This window comes from Psammomys obesus, unplaced genomic scaffold (assembly GCF_907164565.1).
Source record: "Psammomys obesus unplaced genomic scaffold, mPsaObe1.curated_primary_1811, whole genome shotgun sequence".
Lineage (NCBI taxonomy): Eukaryota > Metazoa > Chordata > Mammalia > Rodentia > Muridae > Psammomys > Psammomys obesus.
The window spans coordinates 630,526-654,310 of record NW_026592732.1 but is presented as its reverse complement, the minus strand read 5'-3'; the positions used below and the strand labels follow the sequence as shown (position 1 = coordinate 654,310).

The following is a 23,785-nucleotide window of genomic DNA, read 5'->3' as shown; positions in this document are numbered from 1 at the left end:
TGTGTCCATCCATCCATCCATCCATCCACCCACCCATCCATCTATCCATGTGTCCACCCATCCATCCATCCATCCATCCGTCCACCCACCCATCCATCTATCCATGTGTCCATCCATCCATCCATCCATCCATCCATGTGTCCATCTATCCATGTGTCCACCCATCCATCCATCCATCCGTCCACCCACCCATCCATCTATCCATGTGTCCATCCATCCATCCATGTGTCCATCTATCCACGTGTCATCCATCCATCCATCCATATATCCATCCATCCACCTACTTACCCATCCACCCACCCATCCATCAACCATCCATGTATCCATCCATCCATTCCATCCATCCATATATCCATTCACCCCCTTATCCATCCATGTGTCCAATTACCCATTTACCCATCCATCCATCCATCAACCATCCATGTATCCACCCATGTATCCATCCACCCACCCACCCACCCACCCATCCATCCATTCCATCTATCCATCCATCCACCATCCATGTATCCACCCATCCACCCACCCACTCAACCATCCACCCATACATACATTCATCCATCCATGTGTCACTCATACTTCTACCCACCTACTCATTAACCCCATCTGTACTAGCTGGTTTTATACCAACTTGGTGAAATCTAGAGTCCTTTGGGAAGAGGAAACCTCAATTGAGAAGATTCTCCAGCCATGGCCTATGGGCAAACTTTTTATGCAGTTTCTTAGTCGGTAATTGATGTGGGATGACCTAGCCCATATTTGTGGGGGCTCTTCTGGGTAGGTGGTCCTGGGGTGTGTAAGAAAATAAACTGAGCAAGCCAGGGAGAGCAGGCAGTAGGCAGTACTCCTCCATACCCTCTGTATCAGCTCCCGCCTTGAGCTCCTCCCCTGACTTCCTTTGGTGATGGGCTGATTTGGAAGTGGAAGTGTGGTGATTTAAACAAGAATGGCCCTCATAGGCTCATATGTTTGAATGTTTGGTCCCCAGTTAGTGGGAGTGTTTGGGTAAGATTAGGAGGTGTGGTCCCGCTAGAGAAGGTATGTCACTGAGGGTGGGCAATGAGGCTTTAAAACAAGCCCCCAACTAAATATTTTCTTTCATTGCCTTGGTCGTGGTGTCTCTTCACAGCAAAAGTACAATAACTAAGACAGTAAGTTAAGGTGCTGGAGAGATGGCTCAGAGATCTAGAGCACTGGCTGTTCTTCCAGAGGTCCTGAGTTCAATTTCCAGCAACCACATGGTGGCTCACAACCGTCTATAATGAGATCTGGTGTCCCCTTCTGGCATGCAGGCACACATGCAGGCAGAACACTGTATAAATAATAAATATGTAAATTGAAAACCAACCAACCAACCAAACAAACAAACAAACAAAACCAACCAACCAAACAAACAAAAAAGTGGGCTGGAGAGATGGCTCAGCACTGGCTGTTCTTCCAGAGGTGCTAAGTTCAATTTCTATCAACCACATGGTGTCTCAAAAGCATCTGTATTGGAATCTGACTCCCTCTTCTGGTGTGCATGAAAACAGAGCACACCAGATAAATAAATAAATCTTTACAAAAAGACAGTAAGTTAACTATCCCTTTCTCACTAATAGACCATCCATTGTCCATCTGTCTTCCATCCATCCATCCATCCATCCATCCATCCATCCATCCATCCCATCCCATCCATGCATCTATCCATCCATATATCCACCCCACCCCACCCCCATCCATCCACCCTTTACTGACCCATGCTCCAAATCATCCATCCTCCTTCTACACAAACTTCTATCATCCAGCTATTCCTGTCAACTCACACACCTACCTACGTATCCTTCCTTCATCCATACATTTACCAACCCAAGTGTGTACACAGCCAGACAGCCCTTTCCCCATTGATACTCATTCCTACTTCTATGTCCCCGTTAGCCACCCCTTCTCCTGTACCGTCTCCTTTCCCCACCTCATGCCATCCTCAGTCTGCCTAACTCTTCATCTCTGCCTCTCTGGCCGTCACTTCCCTCTGCTCCTGTCCCCAAGCTGGTGTTTTAATCTTCCCTCTCTTCTCCCTCCAACTTGTTCTTATTACCTAGGTCCTGTTGTCTCTGTGCCATTATTTTTTTAAACTTTTTTGTAGACACCTATCCCTTGAAGAGTCTTCAGAGTTTTTCTCCTCTGTCCTCTCAGCAAGTGTGTTTCTCCAAATGGCCCTGTGTGCCTGTGTTCTCTGCCGGTCTCACTCCATCTGCCTGCCGAGAGCTACACCTTGCTAAGCATGTGCTAGACACTGAGACATTCTTAGGGACAACCAGGGGACGTATGTCCCCACTTGTGGACCAGGCTTATGAGGGTCGGAGTCTGCATCTCTTCCTGCCCCCCCCCCCACCCTATTGCTCTCCTCCTCCCCTCACCCGGGAATGATCACCACAACCCTTCCATCTCCCCAGACCACAGCTCCAGCCAGATTCTCCTTCCTGAGTTTGAGCGGCTCTGATGGGCAAGTCTCATTCTGAAAGTTCATTTCCTGAAGCTCTGGATCTGCAGCAATCATTTACTTCCTGTTCCTCAGAGGCTGCACCATGCCATCAGCTCTGAGGAAAGCCAGCAGCCAATCAGTGAGGGCCACCTCTAAGCTCCAGCTGACACGCGTGTCCCCGGCACTCAGCACTGCCAGCTCCTGGCATGGGAGACACTCAAGCGGTGAAATTATCTGCTCATGGTGGCACAATTTGGTGGTTGTAGCAACTTGGGAGGTGGAGGCAGGAGGATAGCAAGTTCTAGGCTAACTTGGGAAATGTGGTGAAATCTTTCCTCAGACAGTCCAGTGGGTAAAGGCACCTGCTACCAAGCCTGATGCCCAGAGGTTGGTTCCGAGGACCCACACAGTAGGAGAGGTCCAATTCTTTCGAGTCATCTCCTGCCTTCTACTGTGTACCCGTGCACCCCCCTGCACAAATAAATAATGAGTTTTAGAAGGCTTTAGCCAGGTATGGTGGTACATGCCTCTAGCTCTGGGGAGGCAGAGGCAGAGGCAGACTGATCTCTGCAAGTTCAAGACAAGCCAACACTACACAGTAAGACTTTGTCTCAATCTATATATTCTATTTTTAGGTTTTAAGCAAGGAATGGATGGAGCTGGAATGATAGCTCAGTGGTTAAGAGCACTGGCTCTTCTTCCAGAGGACCTGAGTTCAGTTCCCAGCACCCACATGGAGGTTTGCAACCATCCATAATTCCAGCTCCATGGATGCTCTTCTAGCTTCTACAGGCAGCAGGCACACGTGGTGTACAAATGCACCAAAACACTCATATACATCCATTAAAATAAATAAATCCAAAGAAAGAAAGAGAAAGAAAGAACAGAGTTTCATGGTGGCATGCTTGCCTAGAATCTACCATTGAAGCATTGGGGGCACAGCTCAGTGGCATCAAGCCAGGGCAAGGCCCTAGCTTCAGTCTCCAGTATGAGCTGAGTGTGGTGGTGCCCGCCTATAACCCTAACCCTCTCAGGGGGCAAAGGCAGGTGGGTCTCTGAGCTCAAGGCCACCTTGGTCTACAGAGAGAGTTTTAAGACAGGGCTATACAGAGAGACACTGTATGGAAAAAAACAAAAAGAAAAAGAAGAGGAAAAAGTGACAAAAGTATTCTCTGTTCAGTATCATCATTATTCCAATGGTCTTAGGCTGGCTAATAGCATAGACTCAGCCTGTCTGTCCTTTGGACACACTCAGGCAATATCCAACAACATTTGCCAGCTGGTCTTGAAGATTTTCTTTTCTTCCTATTTTTTTTTTTAAAGATTTACTTTATTTTTAATTGAGAGAGACAGAGACAGGGAGAGAGGCTGTGTAGTTGCCTAAGGAGGCCCAGAAAAGGGTATCAAATCCCCCACAACTGGACTTACGAACAGTTCTGAGCCACAGATTTTGGGTGATAGGAACCCATCTCAGTTCCTCTGCAAGAGCAGCAGGCAATCCTCACTGCTAATCCATCTCTGCAACCCTGAAGGCTTTCACATAAATACCCATAACGCCATCTTTCTCATTAAAGGTAAAGAGGAAAAGACGGAAGATCAGGTGGTCTCAAGTTCCTCACGGATGTGTGTGAGAAAGAGGGTTTTTAAAATTAACATTACTTATTTACTGTTGTGGCATGGAAGGGGGTGTGGAAGCCAGACCATCAGGTTTGGCCACAAGTGCCTTTACCCACTGAGCCATCTTCAACAGAAAGCCCCAGCCTTTCCCACTTCATTCCCCTCCTGTATAAATATAAGTATGATAACTAATAACAAGTATAAATAAACACAAGGAAAACGTCATTCTGGAAGGTTCTCACCCTGTGGAACTGCCACTGTCAACAGGTGTGATGACAGGACCTGGACTGAGGCCTTTTCTAGTCAACCCCCAGGAGCCAGGGTGTCCTTGGTAGGTGTCGTGGGAAACCTTAGGGCACCCTCCTAGCTGGGGGGAGGGTATGATTGTGACATCCTCCTCCCCGACTAGGATGGCACCTCTAGGGGACAGTCCCATACCATAGGGAATGGGCACCATCCCCTCTGGACATTGGCACTCCTGTCCCTAAAGATGCTATTTATGGCCATTGGAGCACAGGGTTCAATTCTGATTTTTGTTTGGTTGTTAAAAAATGGTGTCACCTAGCCCAGGCTGGCTTTGAACTCCTGATCTTCCCGAGTGCTGGGATCATAGGTGTGCATGCTCAAACCTGCTATATGTCTTTCCTATTTTCCTGCATGATTTAGCAGGAGTGTTTAACTTCCGGGCTCTTCTGCCTCTGCCTCTTACACGGCATGGTGTCTCAGTTTTCTTTCTCTTCATGCACACAGGCCCCTGTGCAAGGCTCCCCTGTACGGGATAGCTGTGCCACAGCACACACAGACACTTGCTTGGTCCTGTGAGACACCCCAGCCTACCAGTGTGCACTAAATGCTGACTTGTGGAGAAGTCAGTTGCATCAGTGACTTCACTCGTGGGAAGCACAACTGGGTTTACTCTGTCCAGACACTGCCTCGAGACACTGGTCAAAGTTGTCCTCAAGGCAGCCCTGAGAACGCAGCACTGGAAAGCCCAAGTGGGGCAGAGTTCCCAAAGGAAGTGTTCACGGTCACGAAGTGTGGCTTAGCAGAGGGTGGGTGTGAGCCCAGGCCCCCGGCTCCAGGGTCTGTAAGCCACTTTCTTCCTTTTCTGTTTTCCTCCCGAAACAGGGTTTCTCTGTGTAGTCCTGGCTGTCTTGGCCTTGCTTTGTAAACCAGGCTGGCCTCAAACTCACAGAGATCTGCCTGCCTGTATGGCAGGGTTGGGATTAAAGGCGTGTGGCACCACACCTGGCTTCCAAACCTCTTTATTATGGTGACTTAGGATATTCGTTTGTCATAGTTCAGATGTGAAAATGGAAGCCCAGAGAGGGAACGGGCCTTGCCTAAAGTCGCATATCATTTGTGGGAGCATCTGGACCGAGGCTGGTCTTTCTGAGTCTCCCTGATGCCCCTGGAGGGACTCCAGTCACCGCGTCTCCATCTGGGGCTGTGGTGTCCTCCATCTTCCCTCTACCCTCTAGGTCACAACCAGCTCAGTCTCCCCCACTCTGCTCCTCCCTACCTCTCACCTACAGTGTCAAAATTTCCTCACAGCTCCCTCTCTACTATATATGGGGAGGTGGCTTATTGGGTAAAGTGGTTGTCGTGCAGGCATGAGGACCCGGGTCTGAACCTCAGGACCTCAGCTAAAATACAGATCATATCTGTAGCCCCAGTGCTGAGGAGGTGGAGATAGAAGGACCCCTGCTTGGGGGCCGGGCAGTCTAGCCAATCAATGATCTCTAGGTTCACAGAGAGACCCTGACTCAAAAAATAAGGTGAAGAGCACCTGAGGAAGCCCCTTGGCACTGAGCTCTGTGCCTGCACACGAGTACACTCACATGACAACCCACACCCCACACACTCACACAGCCTATTTTGGACCCTAACCCAGGATGCTGTCCTTTTTAAGAGAACCTACAAACTGTCTGATGCCCCATCACCAGGGCCGCTAGGAAGCTCAGGGTTACAGCCATGGCTCAGGTGCAAATGCTCTGAGCCTGTAGTATCTTTTTTCTCTCTTGCTCTTCCTTCCCTCCCTTCCTTCCTGTACTGGGGATAGAATCCAAGAGTTCTTCATGGGTGCTAGGAAGTACTTCATTCACCCTTAGCTACGTCTCCACTCCACATCCTCACTGTGTTACTCAGGCTGAACTCGAATTTACAGCAATCCTCCTGCCTCATCTTTCCTAGTGCCGGGATCACAGGCATAAGCCCCCATGCCCAGAGAAACCCTCTTGTCTCCACTTTGATGTCAACCCTAAAGCTCTTTTATATCGAGGCTCCTCTTATAGCAGGATCTATTAAGTGACAGGAGTTAGCAGATCACACACAGTGTGAATGAGTGTCTTGGGCACCACAAATAAATTATGCATGTGCGTGAACGAATTAGGCCAGACCCATGAATAAATTATGCAAATAGAGGCAGCAGACTTAGACTTGTGGGAAATAAATTAACCAAATGCTGTGAAGGAAGCTGAGGACAGGCAGGAGTACAGGTGAAGACGCTGGACGGGGGAGAGATGGAGGACTGTGGGAGTCGCGGTGTGAGCCGGGCAGCTGTGAGATTCAAATTTGTCTCGGTGTGGAAATAAATTATGGAAAGTGGACACCGGCCTGTGCTGGTGTCTCTGCCAGCCGGACGGGAGTATGAACTACACTGTCTGAACTGAGATGAATAATGAATGAACTGTGCAAACTGCCCTGTCTCTCTGCCCTACGGAGAGACAAATTATGCAGATTAGGGTACCACAGATGCCAGTCCGTGGATATATTATGTAAATGCACGGAGTTACACAAATTGATTTGTGCCGTCAGAACACGGGAGGCTGGCCTATGCAAGTGTAGTGTGAATTATGCAAATAGAGATGTCATATTGCAAAGTCAGAAATAAATTATGCAAACAGAGCGCTCTCAGGTGCCCCTGTGGCCAGCTGAGGCGTGTTTTACACGGACCTGGGGCTCCGTTAGCCCATGCGTGGCCCCGGGAATTACCTTCCGTGTGCACACAGCGCTCTCTCTTGCACCTGCATTCCTGACTTGCTTCTTTTGGCTCAGCCCTCTGGTGCAGAGAGCGACTGGCACAGCTGGTGGTTCTGCTAACACACACGCACAGGCACATACACACACATGCCCACAGACACACATGAGTACACACACACACACACGCGCACACACACACACACACGCACGCATGCTCGCACGCACGCATGCGCACACACGAACGCGCATACATATACAAGCACAGACATTCCAAGCCACGTCCCTGGGGTGCGGGCCTCTACTCACCTGGACCACGCCCGGGGAGAAAACTGCTAGAATGAGATAAAGCCAGACGTAGGCGAAGATGCTCCAGGAGGCGGTGACGAAGAAGACCCTCAGGTGTTTGATCTTGCGGCTCTCGCCGGCTGGGATGACATACACGCACACGGCAATGACCACAAACATGTTGAAGGCGGCGCTGCCCACGATGGTGCCTGGGCCCAGCTCCCCCGCCTGGAAGTTGTGGCCACAGACCTCGATGACAGACAGCAGAATCTCAGGCGCGGAGGAGCCCAGCGCCATGAGTGTGAGGTTGGACACTGTCTCATTCCAGATGCGCACAGTGCCCACGCTGGTCTCCCCGTTGGCCTTGGTGATGGTGATCTCCTTCTCCTTGGACGTGATGACCTCGATGGACGCCATAAAGCGGTCGGCGATGATGGACACACCCAGGAACATGTAGACCATGGCCACAAAGTACACCACGGCCCGGGCAGCCTTGTCCCCCAGTGACGGGTCATCGGGTTCCCACACAGGCAGCAGCACCCCCGGTTGGCAGCGGTAGGAGCCTTGGCAGCCGCCTGGGCTGGCATCGCTGTCGTTAGCTGGGGGAGGCGGCAGGGAAGGGGTCGGAGTGGCTTCCCCCACGCAGTGGGGTGTCCCCAGGAGGAGCACAACCCCCACCAAGGCCAAGGGAGCCATGGGGGGTGGTGGGGTCCTGGGGGGAGGAGCAGGAGATCAAAGTGAGCGGATCACATGTCCTCCTGTCACTCAAAAGGCACAGTATGGCCCGGGGGGTGTGGCTCAGTGGTGGAGCCCCTGCCTAGAATTCCCCAGTGAGGGGCTGGGGTGTGGCTCACTGATAGACCTTGTGCCTAGCATGCAGAAAGCCCTGAGTTTCACTACCAGCACTGCCAAACAATAAAGTTCCAGTTTGTTAGGCTACAAGACAAGGGTGAGCTGGGAACCAGCAAAGGAGGTAAAGAGACTCAGGGAAACAAAGAGATCACCACACAGACACCCAGAGAAAAAGACACAGGAAAGCCCAGGGCAGAGGGGCTTGTAAAATGCTGGAAGCAGAAATTAGTCAAAATGCCTTGGGAGCCTGTGGCCAACCACCACACACTCTATGCCTCAGCAGCGATGTTCCTGGGACAGAATTATAAACCCGTCTTCCCAAAAGGCCCCCAGAAGAACATCCATGGCAGCTTTGTCTATAGCAGAGCCAACCTTGAAACAACTTGGAGGCCTCTCAACAACTGGATGCAGAGACAGTAACGGAGTAGCATACTGCCCTAAGCAGGGGTGGTGGTGGCTGTATGTCATGACATGTAAGAGCCAGGTCCTGAGACCTGGGGCTGAGTGAAGGATGCAGGCTGTGTGAGCCTGGAGCTGGCGGTCAGGACTCTGCCAGGAAATTCTTGTCAGCTCCATGTGGCTCTTGATGGGGCTGTGGTAGGTTCTGGGTCCGAGTGTTTATTTTTTACTTTCTGTGTTTATGTTTTATTACATTTTATGTATTTGGGGGGAGGGGTTGAGTGTGCCATGGCCAAAGAAGAGGTGTGAAGACAGAACTAACCCTTACGAAGCTGTCCTCTGACCTTACATGTGCACATGGTAATAAAGAATAAGCATACACGAGCTTCCAGCCATCCTCTTTCCAGAACATTCCACAGCTCTACTGAGGACTGTGGTCCCCTCCCTTCCCTGAACAGCCTCTCCCTCTCCGGTCCAGCATTCTACCCTCTGCTGGTCCTTGCACACACCATGCAAGTTTCTCTCCGCCTTGGGGCTCATTCGGGTGTCACTTTCCCTGACTGTCCTCGAGAGATGACATCCCCGGCCTCTGGGGAGGAGTCTTTCACTCAGTTCACAGAGTGAAGGATCACAGCTCAGAGAAGTGAAGCAGGTTGGGCTTCCACTCTTGCCAGAAGGTGCCCAAGGTCTGAGCTCCCGGCCCCGCCCTCATGTTGCTATGGTAACCCACAGAGAGAAAAGGCGGGCCAGGGGAACTGTCATCTGAGCCTGCTGCCCTCTTAAGAGATGCCTTGGGGGTGTCTCTAGGAATCTCCACCTTCCATGTCAGTCTGAAAGTTCCTCTGAAAGTCTAACCCACCGCCTGCCCTCAGCTCACACCCACAGATCAGGAACGGGCTTCTCTGTGGGAGGGAGGCAGCATGTTGCCAGAAGTTCCCCAAAAGGAGTGATCAGCATGTGTGTGTGTGTGTGTGTGTGTGTGTGTGTGTGGAGGGGCAGGGAGAGGGGTGATTCTTAAAGAGCCATTGCACAGTTAGCCCCCTAGACAAGCCCCTAATGATATATCTAATTAGCAGCCCTTTATTAGCAAACACTCAGGCATAATTACGAACCCACCAGGATCCTAAGCAGACTTCGCTTCACTTCTGCCTCCTCCCTCCTTGGCTTTTGGGAGAAACAGGGAAGACCCTGAAAGCCAAGAATCGATCTAGTACATCTAACTGCCTCTTTTGGGGAGGGGGAGACCTGGGAAGTCCTATCTCAAGTCTAGTCAATTGTCGCTCCAGCTGCAGCTCTCCAAGAAGAGCAGGATCAGTGGGCTAGTGTCTGCCTGCCCAGGGGCGAGGTCATCCAGTCTGTTTAATCCCTTTCGCTGTCACCCAGACTCCCCCTCCCTTCCAGGACTTAAAAGACCCAGGAGAGAAAGCACTAGATAAATATTTGGGAAACACATGGACTAGAGGCCTGAGCACTGTCTGCCTGTGGCTGGGGCAGCCACACTTTGTGCTCCAGGCTTCCTCCTCCAGCCTTGAAAGCTAATCTGGGTGTAGACGCAACAGCGAAAGGATCAGGTTGAGTCCAGGAGAGGCCCACAGGGCAGATGGTAGCATCCTCTCTGGGCTCGGAGGTGGTGGAATCTTCAAGGCCATCACTCCCCCAACCTCGTGGGCTGCTAGCCAGCTCTGCCTTGCCTGCCTCTAGGGGATTCTGGAAATCCAGGTGGGACCCTTCTGTGGGGTCCATCAAGGAAGCCGTGGCAGGGTGAGGACTGAGGTGTATCCTGACTGCTGAGGGCTGAGTGCATCGTAGAGTGGGACACAGAACACAGAGCACAAGCAACCGTCTCTCCCTCCATCAACCACACAGGGCCCCCACCACACAGAGTTGCGACTGCAGACAGGGAAACTGAGGCCAGTAGGGGGAGAGAGGACTTGGCCCAGCCAGAGGCAGAGCAGAGATGTGGTGGTAAGGCGTTGGGTTCCTAACCCAGTGATCTTTTAAGCCATCTGGAATCCCCACGCGCCTGACACACAGGGCGGGAGTCTTGTGAGCATGTGAAAGCTCACCCCAGCTCCGGCCCAGGTGTTGGCCAGCTTCTCGCCCACTTAACCGGGGAAGGAAAACGTCAGCTGAGCCCCTCTGCAGAGCCCCCAGGAGGCGGCTGCTTTCCCACACAACCTCCGGTGAAGCAGGTGTGAGGCTGGAGAAATGGAAGTGAGAAGGACTGTCTAGCCTGACCTTAGAGCAGTGCCCAGGAGTAGGAAAGTGTCTCAGAGTTGTGCGAAGAATGAATGGACAAACAGGGAGAGGAATGGGAGTTAGACTTTGGAAGGACTGGTCTAATGGTATATACTACACAGGTTAGGCTGCAGGCAGGACCAGCCTCAGAATGTCAGGGTTGGGAAAACAGGGCAACCTGGGCTAAGGAGGGGTGAGGAGGATTTGGGGGCACTCCAGGCCCTTGGAGGAGTCCACACTGCGGGGGATCGGCCTCCTCCAGGTCCCCGTGCATCAGGGGCGGAGACAGAGGTGTGTGGGTGTGAATTGGCTGCAGGAAAAGGGAGAAGGGAGAGACAGAGACCCGGAGACGGACAGACAGACACACACCACACACATGGCGCACGGTGAAAGCGGGGCAGCCAGGACTTGGAGCCAGGGCTCAGGAAGCCCCCGCACTTGACGACGCGGCGCAGCCTGGGTTCCCGCAGCCCCGGGGGCTCCGGGCGACCGCGCTGGGCTCTTACCTGCCTTGCTGCCCGGCCGGTCCCCGTTGGGCCCCCGCGGTGGTGGGCGCCTCCGCCCGAGGAGGAGAGGGAGAGGAAGGGAGAGAAGCCGGGGACTGAGGGAGAGCAGGGAGGAGGGAGGAGAGGGGATGCGAGGAGGGGAACCCGGGAGGGACGGGGAAGGCGGAGCCCAACAGAGGGGGCGGGGACAGAGGAACTAGGGGCGGGGGGCGGGGTAGCGAAGAGAGGAGCCCCGGGGAGGGGGCTAGACTGGAGAGGTACTGGGTACAGCTTGGGAGGAGGGAGGCGGCCCGCGGAGGGGCGGGGACGGGAACCAGGGGCGGGGGGAGTCAGCCGTGAAGAGGGGCTAAGCTGCTGTGGGGAGGGGGTGAGACAAGTGAGCAGGGGAAAGGAGCACCAGGAGGTGGGAGGGAAGAAATTAAGGAAGGGTGGAGTGGGAACAGGATAGTTGTGGGCTGGAGGACAGGGACAGACTGGAGGAGGGAGGGGCTGAAGGAGAAGAGAGGGTGGGCACAGGGGAGGCTGGGAAAGGACCAGCAGGAGGAAAAAGAGAGGCCGAAGGAAAAGTGGGAGGAGCCAGGGGAGAGCCTGGGAGCTCAGGCTAGGGAACCCGCTGAAGGAAGAGCCAAAAGGAGAAGGCGTGGCCATGGGAGCTGGGGGCGGGGCCACAAACTGGGAGGAGACCTTGCAAAAGAGCAAGAGGGAGGGGCCCGGGAAGGGGCGTGGCCAAGGAAGCTAGGGAGCGGGGGAGGGGCCTGGCAGGGTCGGGGCCGCAGGTTGCCCTAGTCTCGGGTTCAGCACCAGAGGCCAGGGACAGCGGCACAGGGTGTACGTGCGTGCACCTGTCAGGGCATCCTTCCCGTCCCCCATCATGCACCGGCAGCATCCTGTCCATACAAGGGCCCAGAGATGCAGTCATCGCTACAAATAGCCACAGGCTGGCAGACCTGGGGGGAGGGGGAGGGCAGGAATGGAAGGCGGCAGTCCTTTCCAAGTTCACAGGCGAAGCCTGCTCAGAGGACCTCAGAAGGCAGGGAGCTGCCACCAGGTAGGACGGGAACCGCTCCTACAGCGCCTGCCTCGCCAAGGGTCTCATTCCCCACCCTGGGAGATGGGGAAACTAAGGCAGCAGGCTCTGAATGCTACCCTGCCTCTGGGCTGACAAGGTAGGAAGGATCAAAACCTGGAGTGGTGGCACACGTGTGTGAGCCCTGCACGCAGGAGGATGAGGCAGGAGGATGGCTGAGTTCCACGCCATCCTCAGAGCCAGTTGCGGGGTGGCGGTTGAACGTGGACCAGTGGGTAGACTCGTGCTCTGAGCCTGGATTCCGGCCTCAGGACTACGTAAACCAGGTGTGGTGCAGCATGCCTGCACCCCAACAGCCAAGAGGTGGGAGTGGCTCAGGGGCTGAACTCACCCATGGCTCCAGGCCAGCCTGAGCTGTGTAACACCCCATCTCAAGTCCCCCTCAAACTGCAAAGCCAAGTGTCCTGGGATTCTGAAGCTACAGGTGGCTACGACTACTGCACACACTCGAGCCTGCACAGCGGCAGGTGCATGCACACACACTTCCTCAGGATGCACTGCAACCTCTCACCATCCACGGCCTCAGGACAAACCCTGCTCCAGGTTCCCTCCCTCCACATCCTGGGTGCTGGGTGCTGAGCACAAAACGGTGAAAGGCGGCAGAGAAGGCTGCCCCTGCCAGTGGCTGTGTCCACTGCCAGCTCTGGAGGGACACCCTCGGGCCTGCTGCCAGGTGGAGGTTCCAGCTCCCGGTGGCTTCCCACGCCTAGGCCTGGCTTCTTTAGAGGTTGGAGCCTGGGAAGTTGGCTTCTGGTCTCCCCAGGCCCTGCACTTTCTCAGTGAGGGAGGCAGCCACACCCTAGCAGGAGCAACTGGTGCCTACCCAACCCAACAAACACGTAACTGCCAAGGAAGGTGTCCTACCCCAGCCCCAATCCCAGCCCGGATTCCGTCTGAAACCCAACCACACTGTCTCCAATCCTCTTCCTGCTCAGGGGTTGGGGAGGAAACACTTCCTGTTTGGCTACCTTCCTCTGGGCCATAGGATGGCACTTGCTCCTCTCCCACCTCCTCCGCTGTGTAGCTGAGCTGTACCCAATATCCATGTCAGCAGTGACTCCTGGGGCCTCTGTGCCCCAATCCAGCTTTGACCACCCCAACAGAATCTATGTTCAATTACTGTCCGCCACCCTGGGCCTTGTCCAGTCTGCGCACTTCTCTGCAGACTCCCTCCGTTCCCCTCACTGGACCAGTAACATGATCACTTCCACTTTTGAGCTGAAGGAACATGAAGACCCCTCACTAGTTCCACTGGAGATCCTCTAGCCCCAAAGACTCCCTTAGCCTCCATGGGTCTCCTGGGCCCCACCAGAGCCTGAAGACCCTCCTGCTGGGTTCTCACCCGCCCTTCATCTGTGGCTCCTTATTCATCCCAGGTGGAGATAGTGGACCCCAAGCCTCTGGCTTCGGTGGCATTGTCTGGCACCGTACTTGCTGAGTTTAGCTCACCAGAGCGGGTAAAGGCTCCATAGCTCTCAACCACCCCCCCTCCCCACAACTGTAATTTCCTTGGCCTCTCTGTGGAGTCCCCCACCCTCAGCTCTTCAGGAGTGAAGTCAGCACTGGAGAACTGGCATACAGGAAGTACTGAACAGACGCTTGCCAGACAAAGGCAATGAAGAGAACTAGGACAGCTTTGTTGCTCTGTGGGCATGAACAGTTGTCAATGGCCCAGCACCTGATGGGATAGCAGGTGGCTGCTGAGAACACCCCTTTGCAAATGGCTCAGGCAGGAGTGGTCAGCCAGGGTCAAGCAGCACGGGGGTGGGAGGGACAGGCAGGGACTCCCAGCATGCCCCTTCTGGGGGAGTCCAAAGGAAGCACGCCTCTTCTGAGATGCTTCCCTCACCCAATCGATGACCGATGTGGGAAGAGGGAGTGCTCAGGAGGCTGGGAGCTCCTCAGGCCTGGGACCCGCCCTGTCCCCAAGGCCCTGCTGCTGTTTCCTCTGTTCCACTCGCCGACGAAGCCGGGTCAAGACCAGCTTAGAGGCCTGGATCAGGCTATGCTGTGGAGGCAGAAGAGGAGGGGCCCATGTTAGGCCACACAGGGAGGGCAGACACACCTACACAGGGGTGAGCATGGGTCTCCCAAACAGAAGCCAGACTTGGGGGTGGCTCGGAGCTTAGACCAAGTGGAGAGAAGTGAAGCTGGGATCAAATCACTAGCAGTGCTGAGTATGGTGTGGGGGCCGACACAGGACTGTAGAATGTGGGACAGCTTTGGCTAGTGACCCTGCCTCACACACCCAGAGGCTGGGGCATAACAGCGCAGTGAGTGAGTCTGATGTGAAGCACCACACCCACAAATAAGTGGAAGGACAGACAGAAGGAAGGAATGCAAAAGTAGTCAGTGGAAGAGACAGAGATGGCACAAGATGACAAACTACACACACCCTGAAATCCTCCCTGGACACACGGACACACACACACACACACACACACACACACACACACACCTCAAATCCTCCCTGGCCTTATACACACACACACACACACACACACACACACACACACACACACACACTAAATGAGATTTAAAACTCCACGACATCCACCTCTGCTTTACCAGACTGATACCTCCCTGATGAATGCCACTGGGTGGCATTCTCCTGGCTGAGAGTCCCCCCCAAGACCAAGCTACTCCCTCCTAAAGGCAAGACACCATGCCTGAGCTGGGCAACTAGCCTGGGCTCAGGCCGCTGCCCTGTTTCCAACCTTCCTCCCACCATCCCTGGCAAGGTTCCCCAGGGAGTGGCAGCTTCTGCCGCAGCCCAGCAGGCCTGATACCTGGAGGACGTGCACCCCTTTCAGCGAGACCACAGCCAGCTCCCGAAGCCCATCCCCGGTCAGGTCCACATGGGCCATGGCCAGCAGCGGGCTGGCAAAGGTCCTGCGCCACAGCAGGCAGAAGCCTCTGTTGGCCTCGGGCGGTCCTCGGTACTTATAGCAGAGCAGCTCCTGTGGGGAGAGGGGTCAGAGTCTCACAGGCCAAGGGCCGCTGCAGGAAACAGGTGACCGACGGCCCACCCTCCAACACCCACCTGTCCATAGGTGGCCACCAGAACTTCTGGCTGTCCATCCAGGTCCACGTCAGTGACTAGGCCACAGAGGACGCTGTCAAACTGGTCACTGCCGGGCAGGAGAAGCTGGTCTTCCAGGCCCTTGTTCAGAAGGTCCCTGAGGGTCCCAAACACAGCGGGGAAGCTAAGGTCAGGTGACAGGCCTGTGCCACCTTTGGTTCCAGACTGGAGGTGATGCCTGACTGGCTCCCGCTGGGGCGCAGACTCCTCTGACGCTGTGCACCTTGGTTTCAATGAGCCTACCACTGATGTCCCCACAGCAGGCCAACCTGTCATTCTGGTGGCTGGCCTCAAGCGTCCTTCCTGCAGACCCCATTCTGGATGCCCCACTGGGCTCCTGGGTACACACACCCACATGATGACTCCTGGAGACACGGGCACCCTGGTCCCTTCCTTCTAAGCACACACACATGGAGAACTCTGTGCTTGCGTGGACATTTTCACTCCCAACCCAGAGTGTGCCAGAGCTGGATGGAACTGGCTCATAGGAGCTGGTAAGTGTGTGCATGTATGTGCTCGGACTTGAGTGGGCGGTGGGGAGTGGGAGAGGGTGAGGGCTGGTGGAGTGCAGCATGAATGAAGCCCTGGGCTTGACCCAGCACCTCAGTTTGGCATGTAGTCCCAACACTCAGGTGGCAGAGGTGGGGGAGCTGTGCAAGTTCAGAGTCATCCTTAGGTCCACACTGGAAGGCAGCCTTGACTTCATGAGAGCCGCCTCACCCCCACCTCTAACACGTACAAAGCTGACTGCCTGTTTTAGTGTTGCGACTGCACGATTTGTAAGTGGTTTAAAATCCAAAATGGTGGGCGTTCAGACACCAGGGAAATTGACAGGCACTGCATGTCCAGGCCTTCCCAAGTCCACCCATGCCAGGGGTATGGGTGTCTTTAAGATAGGAAGACATACCCACCCTTAATAAATCCTCTGCATATCCTGATGTGAGTGTTCCACCTCCTCCCTGACCACAGCACCTCTCCTGACTGTAACCATCCCAAAGGGGTGACAAGGTTAGACCACACCATATGGGCACGAGGCTAAACTGTGCCCAGAAGCCCCGATGCCCTCACCAGTACACCACCGCTGGCTCCAGCATGCTGGCCACAAGAAGACTGTATCCTTCCTGCTGGGCGCTGTCCTTGGTTGCTATGGGAGAGATAGGAGTTGGTAGTCTGTGGAAACAGGCTCTTCCCTATCTCCTTACCCTCTCAGTGAAGAATGCAGGCCCAAGACTGGGCCTCACAGGGAGGGCTAGGGGTTAGACTAGGAAATGTCCGTAGCCAGACATTAGCTTCTAACGGTAGAACACAACAGAAGAGACAACGGTTAGATCAGAGTTGAAATCTAAGGTTAGACCACAGTGTGAGGACTGGGGAGGTGTTGGAGGGGCCTGCTTAGAAGGCAAAGGGCAGGTTAAGGTGAATGTCAGTGTAGGGCAGACCAAGGTCAAGGAATAGGAAGAAACTGGTACCCGGGGGTGGGGTGAGGCCATGACTGACAGTTGTCAGTCCAAAAGGGAGTGGGGGTGGGGAAGTCAGTGTAATATAATAGGAGATGTGAAGGTTAGAGCACACAGGGAAAGGTGAAAGTAGAGGAAGAGTTCAGGCTAGACCAAAGTGGGGAGGGTGAGGCTGGGCACTAATGGAAATGGTCTGAGTCTGAGCTGTGGCCCAGCTTCTGGGGTGGAGGGAGGGCCCAGCAGGAGCATGAGGTCTGGTCTGGACTCTTAGGGTGGGGAAAGGGAGTCTGCAGTCCACACTCCACACTCCAGGCCTAGAGCCAAGAGCTTACCCTCTGGGCTCGACAGGCTGAATACAATCACTCTGGAGATGGGTCCATCCTGCAGGACTGTCCATGTCTGCAAGATCTCTGTGTGGAAAGCAGGGACTCAGGGACCTGTTCCCATGCCTGGCTCTGTCCCCACTCCCCACCCAGGCCTGACCCTTACCTCGATTCCTCTGGTCCACGTGAGCCACACGCACATAACCACTCTGACAGCCCAGAGCTGAGAGCCGCCGGGATGAGCCAGGGAGGTTGTGGACATCAAGCCAGAGGACACTGGTGGGAGGGCGATGGACGAGTGGACAGACAGCCTCTTCTGTGCTTCCCGTGAGCACCGAGCCCTCCCTGAAGCACTGGGGCCCTACAGCCTGATTCCTGAGGGGGCCATCCCTACCGTACATGCTCACTGAGCCCCACCCTGCTTGCTCTGGGGGGGGGCCACCCATGATCAATTTCTTTGAGGTGGAGCTGAAACCTTTGAACTTGCTAACTGCTGCTTTTTTTCCTTTCCTTTCCTTTCCTTTCCTTTCCCCTTTCCTTTTCTTTCTTTTCTTTCTTTCTTTCTTTCTTTCTTTCTTTCTTTCTTTCTTTCTTTCTTTCTTTCTTTCTTTCTTTCTTTCTTTCTTTCTTTCTTTTTTGTTGAGACAGGGTCTCATGTAGCCTAGGCTAACTTCAAACTCAGGGATGGATCTGAACTCCCGACTCTCCTGTCTTACCACCCGAATGCTGGGGTTGTGGTGCCTGGATTTTGTGGTGCCCCAGATTACGTGACAGAACCTAGGCTTTGAGCATGGCAAGTATTCTGGCTTCTCTGCAATCAGGGCCCTGGTCCTTTCTTCAGGTACGGGGGTCCCCTCCTACCTACTGGTCAGGTTTGTGAGCTCTGGGAAGAGGTTTTCCACGGGCTGCTCCTCAAACTGATGTAGCCCCTCGTTCTGGGGAAGCGAGACCCAGCCCAGGACATGCAGTCAGTCAGCAGCCTCCTGCACAGAGGCCGTTACTGCTGTGGGGTTCCCTGGCAGAGTATCCCCAGCCTGCCCACCTCACCTCCTTGTACAGATGAATGGCTGGGTCATTCCCACTCAGAAGAAAGACAGTCTCCAGCTGGTCCCCAACCTGGACTCTGAAAGCAGAGAAATTTAGAATGTGCTAGTACCTGAGTGAGGCTCAATTCCTCCAGGGATTTAGAAATGTCACTGTCAATTTATTTTGAGATAGGGTTTCCGGTGCCACAGGCTGGTCTTGAACTATGTAGACACAGATGGCTTTGAACTCCAGTACCTGTATCCCCCACATCTAGCTTGGACTGTGTTTGTGAAAACAAAGAAACAAAACCAAGCCAGGCATGGTGGCTCATGCCTGTAATCCTAGCACTCAGGAGGGCAGAGGCAGGCGGATCTCTGTGAGTTTGAGTCCAGGACAGCCAAGGCTATCTAAAACAAACAAACAAACAAACAAACAAACAAACCAAACTAACAAACAAAAATCTTGCTTGCAAGAACCCTGATAGAACAGACTCACATGCCAGACACATGCACGCTTCGTGTTTTGCAGACTGTACACCAACCCTGGAGTTCTGAAACTGCGGGGGCTCAAGCCGCAAGCGTTCTGAGAGCCCTCAACGGCCTGAATTTTCAGGAGAGGGTACTGTAGAATGAGTCTGCAAAACCTTACAGCAAGGGCTGGTAAGATGGCTTAGTAGGTAAAGGCAAGTGCTACCATTCCGGAAGATCTGAATTTAGACTGCAGTTCCGCACAGGACAGAACTGGCCCCTGTGGGCTGTTCTCTGACCTCCACCTACATGCTGTGGGACCCCCTTGCACACAGGTAAACATAGAAGAATCTTCACGATGAGGTGTGCACATACAGGCATGCACGTGTGACCGCACGAGCACACCAGCACACACTTTCGTATGCACCCGTGTACGCACACAGACACACCAGAAGCTGCATTTGTATATCTCTCAGCGGCTAAGTGCTCTTCCTAACTAACGCTCAGTCGGCATCATCGCAAACATTCATTCTCGTTGTCAACTGCTGCTGGCTGTTCCAGCGGCGGAATTGTACATCTGTGGCAGCAACTTCTGACCCTGGAACCCTAACATTTACTAACTAGGCCTTGACAGAAAAAAAAAAGAGTTGCAAAACAAACAAAACAAGATGTTGTTAGTCTCTGTATCAGGGGTTCTGAAGCCCTGGAATAGAATCCACATTCTTGGGATCCTAGAACACGAAGATTTAGATGGTCCGTATTCTCCCTGCTTCGAAGCCCTTCCACGGACTCCCAGGCACTGCTGGGTCTCCCTTCTTTTCCTTTTCTTCTGAAGCGGGGTGTCATGTGACCCAGGTTAGCCTTGAACTCATTTTTCTGATCCTCCTGCCTCTGACTCCTGAGTGCTGAAGTTAGAAGTATGTAGCACCGTCACTGGTTTATGTGCTGCTGCAAATGGAACCCAGGGCAACTTGTGTGCTAGGCAAGTGCTCTGCTGCCTGTGTGGCACCTCGGCCTCCAACTGTATCCTTTAAGTCTGGGAATCTCACGGCTCCTGACGCTAGAGGACCACCCCACGTCTGGGAATTAGAGATCTAAAACTTCTGAAGTTGAGTTCTGGGTGTTCAATTAGCTGCTGTTATGATTTGGCTGAGAGGTGACCATGTAGCCATCTTGGCTGCATTCACTCTGAAAAGCACTTTCAGAACCAGACTGGTGTCCTGTGAAACCCACTTCCTGACTATAATTCCCATTACTTCTTGAACCCATAACAGTACCTGCTTCCAACCCTTATTATACTAAAAACCTTTTATTTTCCAGATGGGGTGAAAGGCTCCGAGTGCAAGGAAGGGGTTGGAGAGCATGGGTGCCCAGGGTCACTCACTCTGTGTGGCACAGCTGGAAAGGTGTGAACTGGAGTTCCAAATTCAGGCAGCTCTCTGCAGAAGGACACAAGTTGAGCTCAGCAGCACCTACCAGCCACGCCCACCCTCTCCCTCAGGCCTCACTCACCTGCAATGGAGTCCAGGTTGTACTCCGAGCCAGGCTCATAGTCACAGTAAATGTTAAGAAAGGGACTGCCCTTGTCTCCTGAGTCCTGGGGATGGAAATTGTCCTCAGGGGGGATGAGAGGCATTTGGGGTAGACTTGGGGGGATCACCTGTGAGTTAGGAAGAGGGTGTGGACAGGTGGGGGTGCTCTGGTACCTTTATGAATGTGATGCCCACAACCAGGCCCCGCTTTGGGGGTGACTTGTTGAAGGTGTCGATGGAGACAATCTCAGCATCCACTAGGGGGAGAGGAGATGTCAGAGTTCACCAATCAGCAAGTGCGCTCCTGCACCCTTAGTCACTCTAACTTCCTACCACTGCAGTATAAAGTCTTTGGGTCCACGGGAGTCCTAACCACCATCACCATGACCTTTGGCCACCGAGTACCAGATCTCTATGCTTGCGGAATTCTGGACCCTAACTACTTTCAGGCCATGACCGCCCATGCCTCGGACCCTAATGATTACCAGCTTTGACCCTGACCTCGCACCACAGTGACTAACTCACGCATACTCTTGTGTTAGAAGCCTCAACACCAGACTCCAGTCCCGCCCCGGCACCACAGCGCCACGCACCGGGGATGTAGTTGAATTGCAGCTCTTTGGCCACGGGACGGATTTTCTGTCGGAGGTCTTGGTAGCGGAAGCCTAACACCTTGCCTTTAAGAGTGGCGGCCAGCAATTCCCCTCGCCCGTCGGCGCCTCCCGCCAGCCCATATACGTTGCTCTGCGACGAGAAGCGCGTGAAGCTGTCCTCGCGGAGTGGACAGGGTCCTGCCGCCACGGCCACCTCCCCCATCCCGGTCCTCCGCGGTCGGTCCCAGCTGGCCTGCTGCTCCCCAACCTGCCAGAGAATCGCCACTCGTGCACAATGATGACGTCAAGAAGCTGCCGGCGCTGCCCTCTACCAAGATGGCGCCCGGCTCCCAGACCGTGTTTCCTTTCGGCGCCTGCGTGCTCTGTCCTTTCCCATTTCAGAGCTAAGGAGAGTGTCTTTCAGAACTCGGTGCGGGAGATGGAGGAATCTCCTGGCCTCTTTGTAAGCGATGCGAAAAGGAGAACGCTAAGCACCATGAATAGGGGGGTGGTGGTGCAGGCCTGTGATTCCAGCACTGGGGAAGTGTAGGCAGGTGGATCTGCTACATTGTTGGAGGCCAGCCTTAAGGATTCAGGCACTTTCCAGGCCAGCCAGGCTACAGGAGGGACCCCCCCACCAACACACACATGCACTTCTAAAAATATTTTCATTCCCCACAAAACACACCCAAACAACAAAAGAATTAGAAAACCTAATTAACCTTTTTGGATTAGCATCTATCAGTTTATTTAAAACTCATAAGCAGGCTGAGGCACATACCTTTTCTTTTTTTCTTTCAGAGACAGGCTCTTGCTTCAAGGCTGAACTGGTAATTTATAAATCAGGCTGGCCTCAAACCTGTGACCGTCCTCTTACCTCTGTCTGCCAAGAGCACAGCATATCCTTCTAAAGTAGGTACTCTTACGATTTATTTTTTAAACGTTTGTGTATGTTTCTCTATGGGTATGTGTAGCACAGCACGTGATCGACGAACACTGTGGGAGTAAGTTGTCTCCACATTGTGGGTCCCAAGGAGTGAAGTCAGGTAGGCTGGGTGGCAAGCGTCTATACCTGCTGAGCCATCTTGCTGACCCTAAGGTACTCTATCGGTTGTACAGGTGAACTGAGGTGAGTAACTTCCCTAAGACCATAGAGATAGTAAGCAGTAGTTAGTATTAGAGTTATACATATTAACTTCATACTTAAGCAATATCACCTTTAAAACATTAGTTTTGTTGTTGTTTCTCTGTGTAGCCTTCGCTTTCCTGGACTCACTTTGTAGACCAGGCTGGCCTTGAACTTACAGAGACATGACTGTGTCTGCCTCCCTGAGTGCTGGGATTACACCCTGTGTGCACCACGCTGCCTGGCTGTAAAGTGTCTTCTTATCCCAGGGAAAGATCAGTTTGATCTGTTGGTCCTGGTGGCAGATGAGACCTGCTTTATTGAACACTCCCAGTGACAGTCTACAGGACCTGTGGCCACCGTGTCCTCGCAGGCTGCACCTGGTACCATCACAGCCTTTGGAGAGTCTCCACAAACTCACCATAATTGCGCAGAGCGATCCAGGGAGAACAGGCTCTGGATTAATGCCTCTCAGTGATGGAGATGGGCTGGAAGCCAGGTGCTCCCAACTGCGAGGCCTTCAGAGGGCCTGGATTTGCCACTTCATTCTTAGTCAAACCTCAGCACCTGGAATGCATGGCCCGACACAAAGGCGGCTCAATAAATGTTAAGAACCTGCCCACTATGGGCCATATAGGTGGCATAGACGATAAAGCTGCTTTACGTAGAAGGGCAGAGGAGGTGGTGCTCATCTGTAATCCTAGTACCCCCTGCAGAGATGGAGCGGGAAGCTCACAGACCAGCTAAGGTGGAGTCTCTGTGTAGACCAGGCTGGCCTCTCCAAGTCAGTGATCCACCTGTCTCTCAAGTGCTGGAACTAAAGGTACACCCCACCACATCTGATTGCCTCTGGAGCTTTTGTGTATTTGCATGTAATGAGTGTATCATATGCACATCTGAACACATACACACACAGGAAGATGGGACATCAGCTGTCCTGTCACTCTTACTGCCTTGAATGGAGTCTCTTGTTGAACCCGCCTCTAGGCTTCTGGCTACCAAGCCCCAGCAATTTCTGGCTTATAGGTATGTGTGGCCACAGCAGTTTTTTTTCACATGGATCTTACGTTGGATTCTCATGCTCTTACCCACTGAGCAATCTCTCCAGGCTGTGCAGTTTTTGTTTTTGTTTTTTTTTTTTTTTGACTTCTGACTCATGTGGCAACTTATAAACACGTTCACTCAGTTTCCAACCTTGGCGTGTATTTGAGCCACTTAGGAAGCTTCTCAAACTCCAGAGGGTGGCCACAGAGCAGCAAGGTGTGTCCATGGCTTGTAGATGGGTCAGTGATGTGGAAGCAAAGCCAGGGCTGAGGCTCAGACTTGGGCATAAAAGGGAGATTCTTATAAGCCTTCTTGGCAATCCCACGGTGGACAACTGTCAGCCTCCAGCCTCAGGTTTCTCCAGAGCTAAGGGCCACTCAAAGCTAGCAACTGACTGAAGCTGTGGGGGCACTGGCAGGAAAGAGCAGCAGAGCAGGATGTCTGGCAGGCCAACCTTGTCTACTAGGTCTGCTTCAGTTAGGGCAATCCCACAGGGCAGGGACTAGCTCTGGCAGTCCCACTGTGGGGTGGAATGGGTATGAAGCTTCTGCCATGTCTTCTGGCATTGTGGATGGAGAGGAGTTGGGGATAGGCCTCACGGGCCAGACCAGAGCGTCTAGAAAGCTCTGACTCTGAGGCTCTGGTGGAGAAACCTCTAACTCCCCACAGGCCAGCCGGGGCCCAAGGGGAGGGACACTATGGGCAAAA

The 23,785-nt window shown here is 53.4% G+C and overlaps 2 protein-coding genes across 4 annotated transcripts in view; both read right to left on the bottom strand.

Moving 5' to 3' along the window:
- The window catches only part of Slc8a2 (solute carrier family 8 member A2), a 17,186-nt gene extending 5,207 nt beyond the window's left edge, over positions 1-11,979 (bottom strand). For both annotated transcript variants that reach the window (XM_055615535.1, XM_055615536.1), the window contains exons 1-2: positions 11,341-11,979; positions 7,367-8,057 (exon numbers count right to left, since the gene is read on the bottom strand). In XM_055615535.1, coding sequence (XP_055471510.1) covers positions 7,367-8,041 — 675 coding nt within the window. In that variant the 5' untranslated portion in view covers positions 8,042-8,057; positions 11,341-11,979. The remainder of the gene's footprint in view (positions 1-7,366; positions 8,058-11,340) is intronic.
- A 2,064-nt stretch (positions 11,980-14,043) lies between these two features.
- Positions 14,044-23,728, bottom strand: Kptn (kaptin, actin binding protein). Of its 2 annotated transcripts, XM_055615421.1 has the most exons (13): positions 22,455-23,728; positions 20,908-22,049; positions 20,489-20,571; positions 20,295-20,379; positions 20,167-20,221; positions 18,337-18,412; positions 18,151-18,224; positions 17,456-17,565; positions 17,299-17,376; positions 16,578-16,653; positions 15,471-15,606; positions 15,217-15,387; positions 14,044-14,435 (listed from the first exon to the last, which is right to left on the bottom strand). In XM_055615421.1, the coding sequence occupies exons 2-13, from the start codon at positions 21,128-21,130 to the stop codon at positions 14,310-14,312; spliced, it is 1,293 nt and encodes a 430-aa protein (XP_055471396.1). In that variant the 5' UTR covers positions 21,131-22,049; positions 22,455-23,728; the 3' UTR covers positions 14,044-14,309. The 2 variants fall into 2 exon arrangements, with proteins under 2 accessions (XP_055471396.1, XP_055471397.1); XM_055615422.1 differs by lacking the exons at positions 20,908-22,049; positions 22,455-23,728 and adding an exon at positions 20,840-20,889.
- Positions 23,729-23,785: the final 57 nt, after the last annotated feature.

Coding starts and splice junctions, on each gene's coding strand:
- Kptn (XM_055615421.1), bottom strand. CDS start 21,130: ATGGGGGAGGTGGCCGTGGCGGCAGGACCCTGTCCACTCCGCGAGGAC. Junction 20,572..20,907: donor GCAATTCAACTACATCCCCG/GTGCGTGGCGCT, acceptor CTCTCCCCCTAG/TGGATGCTGAGATTGTCTCC. Junction 15,607..16,577: donor GAGCCAGCGGTGGTGTACTG/GTGAGGGCATCG, acceptor TGGGACCCTCAG/GGACCTTCTGAACAAGGGCC.